Source organism: Pantherophis guttatus, chromosome 4, assembly GCF_059756535.1.
Source record: "Pantherophis guttatus breed Tessera chromosome 4, ASM5975653v1, whole genome shotgun sequence".
NCBI lineage: Eukaryota > Metazoa > Chordata > Lepidosauria > Squamata > Colubridae > Pantherophis > Pantherophis guttatus.
The window spans coordinates 13290986-13302092 of NC_142066.1; the positions used below are offsets into that span (position 1 = coordinate 13290986).

At 43.6% G+C, this 11107-nt stretch overlaps 1 protein-coding gene across 1 annotated transcript; it reads left to right on the plus strand.

Annotated features, from left to right (window-relative positions):
* Window positions 1-5013: 5013 nt before the first annotated feature.
* Window positions 5014-5940, plus strand: LOC132709945 (olfactory receptor 10G6-like). The gene has a single exon (XM_060685002.2). The coding sequence runs from the start codon at window positions 5014-5016 to the stop codon at window positions 5938-5940; it is 927 nt and encodes a 308-aa protein (XP_060540985.2).
* The last annotated feature ends 5167 nt before the right edge of the window (window positions 5941-11107 follow it).

Sequence of the window (11107 nt, forward strand, 5' to 3'; positions counted from 1 at the left end):
GCGATCCCCTTTTGCGACCTTCTGAGAAGCAAAGTCCATGGAGAAGCCAGATTCTCTTAACCACAGGCTTACTTACTTATCAACCACTGTGATTCACTTAACGACTGAGGCAAGAAAGGTCGTAAAATGGGACAAAATTCCCTTAATGAATGTCTCACTTAACAACAGAAATTTTGGGGTTCACTGTGGTTGTAAGTCGAGGAGTGCCTGTATGTCAAAATGGTCACAAATCAGGTCAGCTAGATGAGCGATACCTTTTTACAACCTTTTTGCGATGGTTGTTAAATGAATACTAAAGTCATTAAGTGAACCCATGGTTCACAATGGGGCTGGTTTTGCTGAAAATTGGAAATAATTGCCAGCTTTCAACAAAATTGTCATAAAACACTTGGATTGCTATAAACAGGTATAACAAATTACTTCCCATCGGAAACAATGGAGTCTTAATAGCTACCGTATTTTTCAGAGTATAAGACACACTTTTTTCCCCCTAAAAGAGGGTGAAAATTTGGGTGCATCTTATTTATTTATTTATTTATTTATTTATTTATTTATTTATTTATTTATTTATTTATTTATTGAATTTCTATACCGCCCTACTCCCGAAGGACTCAGGGCGGTGCACAGCCATGAAATAAAACACATAGATATACAAAATTTAAAATCAAATAAAATGAATTAAATAAATTTGGCTGAATTAATACCCAATTTAAAATACCCATATTTTAAAATCCATTAAAAATTTAGAATTTACACTTAAAAGGGAGAAGATTTAGGCGAGGCCAGCTTGATGAAACAAAAGCGTCTTCAACTCGCGGCGGAAGGTGCGCAGATCCGGAATCCTCCGTATCTCTGGGGGGAGCTCATTCCAGATCGTCGGTGCCCCCACAGAGAAGGCTCTCCCCCTAGGGGCCGACAGCCGACATTGTTTGGCCGACGGCACCTGGAGGAGCCCCTCTCTGTGGGAGCGTACTGGTCGGTGGGAGGCTGTTGATGGTAGTAGGCGGTCCCGTAAGTAACCAGGTCCCAAGCCATGGAGCGCTTTAAAGGTGGTAACCAGAACCTTGAAGCGCACCCGGAAGACCACCGGGAGCCAGTGCAGCTCGCGCAGGAGAGGTGTTACATGGGAGCTCCATGTTGCTCCCATAACCACCCGTGTGGCCGCACTCTGCGCCAGTTGGAGCCTCCGGGTGCACCTCAAGGGGAGCCCCATGTAGAGAGCATTACAATAGTCCAGACGAGAGGTGACGAGGGCATGAGTGACTGTGCATAACGAGTCCCGATCTAGAAAGGGACGCAACTGGCGAATCAGGCGAACCTGATGAAAAATCCTCCCGGTCACGGCCGTCAAGTGCTCTTCTAAAGACAGCCGTGAGTCCAGGAGGACGCCCAAGTTACGAGCCCTTTCCGTGGGGGCCAATGATTCGCCCCCAATAGCCAGCGATGGCGCCAGCTGACTATATCGGGACGTCAGAAACCACAGCCACTCGGTCTTGGATGGGTTGAGCCTGAGCCCGTTTCTCCCCATCCAGATCCGCACGGCCTCCAGGCACTGGGACATCACTTCAAGGGCATCGTTGGGGTGGTCCGGGGTGGAGATGTACAGCTGGGTGTCATCAGCGTACAGATGGTACTTCACCCCGAAACCATGGATGATCTCGCCCAGCGGCTTTACATAAATGTTGAACAGAAGGGGCGAGAGAACCGATCCCTGCGGCACCCCACATATAAGGGGCCTCGGGGTCGATCTCTGCCCCCCTGTCAACACAGACTGCGACCGGTCAGAGAGAAAGGAGGAGAACCACCGTAAAACGGTGCCTCCCACCCCCAACCCTTCCAGCCGGTGCAGCATGATACCATGGTCGATGGTATCAAAAGCCGCTGAGAGGTCTAACAGGACCAGGACAGAGGAACAACCCCTGTCCCGAGCCCTCCAGAGATCATCAACCAACGTGACCAATGCCGTTTCCGTGCTGTACCCAGGCCTGAAGCCCGACTGGAACGGATCTAGATACGACGCTTCATCCAGGTACTGGGGTAGCTGTCGCGCAACCACACTCTCAACAACCTTCGCAACGAAGCAAAGGTTGGAGACTGGACGATAATTAGCCAATACTGCCGGGTCCAGGGAAGGCTTCTTGAGGAGAGGCCGAATGTAGCCGAATTATACACCGAATGTAGCCGAATTATACACCGAATGTAGCCAAAACCGTGAGACACGAGGAGGCCTTGCGGTTTTGGCAATTCCTGCAGCCTGGAACAGCTGATTGGGTGTATTCCGGGAGGCTGATCCACTCGCCAATCAGCTGCTCATGCTGAATCAGGCTGCAATAATGTGCTGAAGGTGACCTGGCTGTTCGCTATTTGCTGCAAGGACTGTCAGAGTTTGAAGCAGCAAGCAAAACACAAGCAGAGGAGAGGAGTTTCAGTTTTAGTTTCAGAGATCAGCACAGCATGCAGCTTTAGAACAATTGACCTAAGCCACATCCAGGCTCCTTGCTGTCTCCTTCCTTGTTGCTCACATAGCAAATACTGTTTCAGTTTCCAAACAGTCTCACACACTGACAGGACACTAGCCAGATAAATACTGATGGATGCTGGTAGGCAGAGGCAGAATTTTTTTTTTCTTTTTTTCCTCCCCCAAAATTAAGGTGCGTCTTATACTCCGGAGCGTCTTATACTCCGAAAAATATGGTAATTGTTCTCTTGAATTATTTATATGTCTGAACTTTCAACATAATCTATTGTTGAAAATAATTGTGCCCCAGTTGAATTTCTGGAGATCATAATTGCCTTTCTCCTAAATGAGCCATATTCTAAAATAATACTCAATGGAATTTGATGGAACATTCAACAGCATTCCTTTCCCTATTGCTGGGTAATGAAGCCATTGTGTTCAATAAACACACAACATTTAAAAGATGTCATGGGAGAAATATAGCAATGCTGCTGAAAGGATTTCTATTTCAAACAGAGGGTCCATATCTTCAAAGAATCCATAATATCTCCATAGCATACTGCATCTTCTGTAGATGAGAAAGGGAGAGAACATCTAATCCAAATTAAGAAGGAATCAACAAGACTTGGAATATCTTACAAAACTAGAACACAAAAGCTTACAACAAGCCAAGAATTCACAACAGCTGACCATGTTTTTGGAATTTGCGACATCTTATTTTGCTATTCATGCAACTCATTCTCTCCGCTGTCATTTTGGAAAGTAATCTTAAGACCTTCTCAACTGGGTTGAAGATTTTCTGGCTACAACTGGAAAACAAAATGCAGTCTGCTTTTCGTAAAATGCGGGCGAGCAATTGAATGGCATGTTATAAAGCTAAAAATCAGAAACCACCGAGTGAATGCAATCATCTCTTTAGTATTGTGTTAGGACCAAGGATTGATCGTTATGATTTATGATTGTAATGATGGAATATCACTTATTCGTATCTTCTGCAGACCATAAAGATAAAAGTAAAGGTTCCCCTCGTACATATGTGCTAGTCGTTCCTGCTTCTAGGGGGCAGTGCTCATCTCTGTTTCAAAGCCGAAGACTCAGCACTGTTTGAAGATGTCTCCATGGTCATGTGCTGGCATGACTAAACACCAAAGGTGCACGGAATGCTGTTACCTACCCACCAAAGGTCATCCCTATTTTTCTACTTGTATTTTTTATGTGCTTTCAAACTGCTAGGTTGGCAGAAGCTGGGACAAGTAACGGGAGCTCACCCCATTACGCGGCACTAGGGATTCGAACCGCTGAACCGCTGACCTTTTGATTTTTTTTTTTAAATTTGATTTATATGCTGCCCTTCTCTGGAGACTCAGGGTAGCTTACAGTGCGTTAAGCAATAGCCTTCATACTTTTGTATATTTATACAAAGTCAGCTTATTGCCCCCACAAACTGGGTCCTCAATTTACCTACCTTAGAAAGGATGGAAGGCTGAGTCAACCTTGAGCCTGGTGAGATTCGAACTTATAGTAATTGCAGACAGCTGGTGTTAATCACAATGCTATCAGTCTGCTGAGCCACCAGGCTTGTCAGCTTGTCAGATTGACAAGATGAGCATCTTAGCCACTGGGCCACCGCATCCCTATTATTACAACATATTTCAACTAGATATCTAGTCAAAAAAGACAACATTATGATAAGGCAAATAGTAACAGATGTCAGGATCTCTGTGCTTTTCCACAGTTGTTTGTGAGAGCCAGATACTTTTCAAAATTGTATATATTCAGGAATGCTAAAGGGAATTTGCTAAATAAGTTTCATTTCTAGATACTTTCCTAGAAGCATCTGTTTCTTAGTGAAACGGCCTGCTTCTAATTTTGATAGATAGATGATAGAGAGATACGAAATAAAAAGTAAAAATAATAGGTCTTTGTCCACCACATTGAATATTGATTTACTATTTTTCTAAAAATGCATTGCATGTAATGCCCACTTAACATATGACAGAAAGAGGATGATGTAACATTGTTCTGAAGATCTGGGGGAAGAGAAACACAGCACTGCAAGTGAATTCAAGTCCTACAAAACACACAGAAGCTGTCAGGGATATCTAAAGGTAAAGGTTCCCCTCGCACATGCGTGCTAGTCGTTCACAACTCTAGGGGGCGGTGCTCATCTCCATTTCAAAGCTAAAGAGCCAGCACTGTCCGAAGACGTCTCCATGGTCATGTGGCTGGCATGACTCAACACTGAAGGCGCACAGAGTGCTGTTACCTTCCCACCAAAGGTGGTTCCTATTTATCTACTTGCATTTTTTTACGTGCTTTCGAACTGCTAGTTTGGCAGAAGCTGGGACAAGTAGCAGGAGCACACCCCATTACGCGGCGCTAGGGATTCGAACCGCTGAACTGACGACCTTCTGATCGACAAGCTCAGCATCTTAGCCACTGAGCCTCTGCATCCCTCAGGGATATCTATCCAGTAGGAAACATCTCCAGACAACTTGCCTCTTAGAGTAGCTCATTCAGCAAAGACTTCAAGTATATATAAGAGTAACGGACAGATGGAATGTCCAAATCAATCATCCCCACATGACTTTATCCTTTCTGGGTTTCCATATCCACAAGGATTCAAGCTACCCTTGCTGCTATTCTTCTCCATCATGTTTGCCCTCACCCTTTCAGGAAATTCTCTGATTATCTTGGTGGTGATCTCTGACCTTCAATTGCACAAGCCCATGTATTGGTTCCTCTGTCATCTCTCCATCCTGGACATGGCCTTCTCAGCTGTGGTGGTCCCCAAAGTGATTGCAGGGTTCAGTTCCAGAGGGAAAATCATTTCCTTTGCCTCTTGCGTTACACAGGTTTTCTTCTTGAACTCTGTTGGCTGTGCAGAATCTTTTCTTTACACCTTGATGGCTTATGACCGCTTCTTGGCCATTTGTAAACCACTCCATTATACCAACATCATGAGTTGGAAAGTGTGTCTCCTTCTCTCCTTGGGTACCATCATTGGAGGCAGCCTCAACTCTGCATTTCTGACGTCGCTCACCTTTCATTTGCCTTACGGAGAGGACAACTATATTGACTATGTCTTCTGTGATGTTCCGTCCATCCTGAAACTGGCTTGCGTTGATGTAAAATTCAGTGAATTGATGATCATCATTGACATGGGTTTTATTGCAATGACCTGCTTTTCCCTCATCCTAGCCTCTTATGCTTACATCATCACAGCGATTTTGAAGATTAGTAGCAGTGAAGGACGTCAAAGAGCCTTCTCTACTTGCACTGCCCATCTTACTGTGGTGTTCATATACTACCTGCCTCTGTTTTATCGTTATTTGAGGCCAGCTTCTCAGGACTCCATGGATAGTGTGGTAAGCATGTTCTACACCACTATCACTCCTTTGTTGAACCCTGTGATATACACACTTAGGAACAAAGCAATGAAAACAGCTCTGGTGAAACTCTGTACTGGGAATCCAGAATAGACAATAAGATGTATGCCTACCTAATGTTTGCATTTTTTTAAAAGAAACATGATGCATTGTCAAGTTTACTTCATCATTTCAGGATGGAAATCTGAAGTATTTTATGGATCTACTGAAAGTTTCTACTAACCACTCTTAAAGTATGGGTAAAAAGATAAAGGTTCCCCTCGCACATACGTGCTAGCCGTTCCCAAGTCTAAGGGGCGGTGCTCATCTCTGTTTCAAAGCCAAAGAGCTAGCTCTATCCGAAGACATCTCCGTAGTCATGTGGCCGGCATGACTAAATGCCAAAGGCTCACGGAACGCTGTTACCTTCCCACCAAAGGTGGTCCTTATTTTTCTACTTGCATTTTTTACGTGCTTTCGAACTGCTAGGTTGGCAGAAGCTGGGACAAGTAACGGGAGCTCACCCCGTTACGCGGCACTAGGGATTTGAACCGCTGAACTTCCGACCTTTCGATCGACAAGCTCAGCGTCTTAGCCACTGAGCCACTGCATCCGCCATGTCCACCACATCCCTAGTGCTGCTACTTGTCCCAGCTCCTGCCAATTTAGCAGTTCGAAAGCACGTAAAAAATGCAAGTAGAAAAATAGGGACCCTCTTTGGTGGGAAGGTAACAGAATTCCATGCAACTTTGGCATTTAGTCATGCCGGCCACATGACCATGGAGACATCTTTGGACAGTGCTGGCTCTTCAGCTTTGAAACGGAGATGAGCACCAACCCCTAGAATCAGGAACAACTAGCATACTGTATATGTGCAAGGGGAACCTTTACTTCGGGAATAGGGTGGTATATAAATCCAATAAATGAATGAAAATGAAATAACTAGTCAAATTCCATAAAAAGCCACAAGGAGCTCATTAGAAATTTGGGGGTGAGTCTGTGCTATGTCCTTCTTAATCTAGGAGGTGAAGATTATCTGCTTAGAGGTGTAAAGAATCAGTATATCAAGTATCTCAAGAGTCCTTCCACCTGCAGGTGGTTTCCAGAGAAATCTTGAGCAGATGCCCAGGAAAGCATTTGAGATGTAAAGCAATGTTGAAGGAAGCCTAAAGTTTACAGAGCAATCATTCCCATCATGTGTTTCTTTGTTCTTCTCCTAGAGAAGTCCTCATCCAACCAGACCTTAAAATCAGATGTTCACAAAGTCCTTTTTTAGCCATCTTCTGTGAGCTCTGCTGTCTTTGACAGAAGAAAAAGAATTCTATCAAATCATCCCCTCCACCGTGTCTATTTAGACTTTTCTTGCACTACTGTCTGACATTCCACACTCTCTCCTACAAGACCACCTATGTGAATAGATCTCCACATATAGGAAAAAAATCAGAGGGTAAAAGAAGAATTATTAGGCAACTAAGTTGTAATAAAAAACTATGATAGAGTTTATGCACGACTGTAACTGTTTTTGAAATACATTTAATAACTCTTCTGTATGTCTTTGCGTGTACTTCTTCCATGCCGTAAGAATCTTTCTGATATTATAATTTGAATTAGCATTGTCCTTTCGCTTTGTTATTCGCTGAACTTGAGCAATAGCACTTGGTAAGTTCAATATGCAGATACCATGCATAGTTCTTTCTCTCTCAATAGAATTCTTTATTGGCCAAGTGTGATTGGACACACAAGGAATTTACCTTTGGTGCATATGCTCTCAGTGTACATAAAAAGATACATTCGTCAAGAATCATAAAGTACAACACTTAATGATAGTCATAGGGTACCAATAAGCAATCGAATCATACTAGGAAACAATCAATATCAATATCAATCGTAAGAATACAAGCAACAAAGTTACACTCATGCAGTCATAAGTGGGAGGAGATGGATGATAGGAACGATGAGAAGACTAATAGTAATAGTTATGCAGCCTTAGTGAATAGTTTGACAGTGTTGAGGGAGTTATTTGTTTGTGAAAAAAAACTGTTCTTGTGTCTAGTTGTCTTGGTGTGCAGTGCTCTATAGAGTTGTTTTGAGGGTAGGAGTTGAAACAGTTTATGTCCAGGATGCAAAGGGTCTGTAAATATTTTCACATCCCTCTTTTTGACTCGTGCAGTATACAGGTCCTCAATGGAAGGCAGGCATAACCCCACTATGCTATGCTATGCTATGCTATGCTATGCTATGCTATGCTATGCTATGCTATGCTATGCTATGCTATGCTATGCTATTCTAAATCTTTGGAAATCCTGTGTCAACCACAAGTGATCAGAAACAGGAATTGAGTTCTATGCATTTCAAACTTATTATATGTTTATCTATACACAAGTAACTGATCAACTAATAGTCAAGACAACTAAATAAGAATCAATGGAATTCACAGGTGGTTGAAGTGAGATCTCTTGTGGGAGTGTAGTGACTCCAAACTGATGGTGCATTTTACCCTGCTTTTGGGCTCAGCCTGGTCATCTCCTATATCATAGTAATGAACAGGGTGGATCTTTACAGATAACTTTTGTTATCATTTTTTTCAACTATCAATTCATGCAACATCCATTTTCTTTGTCCTTTTGTTTCCACTGGAAACATAAGCACCAAAATCAACAGGGCGTTTTCCAAATCAAAATTAACATAGAATCATAGACTCGAACGAGAAATAATGTTCAGCCCAAAAGGAAGTTCTCTCCTACAAGGCCAGATCACATACACTGGAGGTACGTTTTTAGTATAACATACCCAAGAATTAACCAGGGGTCGGTCCTCTCGCCCCTTCTGTTCAACATTTATGTGAAACCGCTGGGTGAGATCATCCATGGCTTTGGGGTGAAGTACCACCAGTACGCTGATGACACCCAGCTGTACATTTCCACCCCAGGCCACCCCAACGATGCCCTTGAAGTGATGTCCTAGTTCCTGGAGGCCGTGCAGATCTGGATGGGGAGGAACAGGCTCAAGCTCAACCCTTCCAAGACTGAGTGGCTGTGGCTCCCGGCATCCCGATATAGTCAGTTGACTCCATCACTGACTATCGGGGGCGAGTCTTTGGCCTCCGCAGAGAGGGCGCACAATCTGGGAGTCCTCCTGGATTCGCAGCTGTCCTTGGAGGAACATCTGACGGCTGTAGCCAGGGGGACCTTTTGTTAGGTTTGCCTGATTCACCAGTTGCGGCCCTTTCTTGATCAGGATTCCCTGTGCACAGTCACTCATGCCCTCGTCACCTCGCGCCTGGACTACTGCAACGCTCTCTACATGGGGCTCCCCTTGAGGAGCACCCGGAGGCTCCAACTGGTCCAGAATGCAGCCACGCGGGTAGTTATGGGAGCCACTTGGTGCTCCCACATAACATCTCTCTTGCGTGAGCTGCACTAGCTCCCAGTGGTCTTCCGGGTGCACTTCAAGGTGTTGGTTACCACCTTTAAAGTGCTCCATGGCATAGGACCTAGTTATCTTCAAGACCGCCTGCTGCTACCGACGACCTCACACCGACCTGTGTGCTCCCACAGAGAGGGCCTCCTCAGGGTGCCATCAGCCAAACAATGTAGGCTGGCGACCCCCAGGGGGAGGGCCTTCTCTGTGGGGGCACCTACCCTCTGGAATCAGCTGCCCCCAGAGATAAGGAGAATCCAAGATCTTGGTGCCTTCCGCTGTGCCCTTAAAACTTTCTTTTTTCAGCAAGACGGGCTGGCTTAACATATTTTTTAATATTTTTTTAATTTTTAATTGGTCTGTTATCTTAAATTGGGGCCAAATTAATATATATCCTTTTAACTGTTTTTAATGTTTATATTGTATGTTTTTATCTGGCTGTACACCGCCCTGAGTCCCTTGGAAGAAGGTGCGGTATATAAATTCGAGATAAAATAAAATAAAATAAACCAAATCCCTGGGTTTCTTCCTAAAAACACATATTTGTATCCTGAATACATGAATCAGTAATCTGTTTATCGCTATGACTTATGATATTCCATAACTAGGGCAGCAAATTTCACTGTCTGTGATGGTTAAAAATAAATCAGGAATGGAATGGAATGGAATGGAATGGGATGGGGTGGGGTGGGGTGGGGTGGAATGGAATGGAATGGAATGGAATGGAATGGAATAGAATAGAATAGAATAGAATAGAATAGAATAGAATAGAATAGAATAGAATAGAATAGAATAGAATAGAATAGAATAGAATAGTTGGAAGGGACCTCAGAGGTCTCCTAGTCCAACCTCCTGCTCAGGCTGGAAACCCTGTACCATTTCAGACAAATGGTTGTCCAATCTCTTCTTTAAAACTTCCAGTGTTGGAGCATTCACAACTTCTGGAGGCAAGTTATTCCACTAATGGATTGTGGCTTTCAAGATGAAATCAACATTATGGTTGATCCAAGGGAAAGCCGAAATTCTAACTATGCATGTGGAGGAGGAAAGAGATAAACCAAATGGTAAGGCAGAAAAATGACTGACAGTCCGTTCCAGAGTAAAAAAAAGAATTGTTCTGAATTAATTCCCACTGGAAACAATAGGATCATAATTCATGGCTAATCATCTCTTTCATTATTATGTGTGCAAACTTTCAAACTTGCCAATTGTTCGAAAGTAATTGTTACCCAGTGGACTTTCTGACAATTGTAATTGCCTTTCTCTTAAATCAGCAATATTTAAAATAACATGCCCTATCTCTAGGGAATAAAGGCAGGGTGTGTTCTCTGAAGAACACAATATTTTAAAAAGATATGGAAACTGAAGTATCTAAATGCTCCTACCTGGAGAAGTGAAGATACCCGAGTCTGCCTAATTCTTCACTACACACTGAAAGTTCATATCGAGCAAGAGACCATCAGAACTTCACAACCGACCTCCAAAGCTCTCTGAATGGAGAAGAATGAAAACATCTACTCCTAATTAAGAAGGCATCCGAAGACTTGGCATATCATACTAACTCACAACATATAAGCTTCAAACAAGCTCCTTTTTCAAAATGGCTGACTGGTATTTTTTTGGAATTTCAACACCTTGCAATTCAGTCTCCCATTTTGTAAAGAAGTTCTTTTAGATCTTTTCCTCCATTCTCAATCTGGTTGAAGACAGGGGTGGGATTCAGCCATTTCGCACCGGTTCAGGTGAGCCGGTAGTTAACGGCCAGCGGCTGGGCCCACCCCCCCACCCCGGTTCTATCCCGTCCTATACAATTGTTGTGTTTTTGATGCAACGCACATGTGCACAAGGCGAGCCAGCTCAC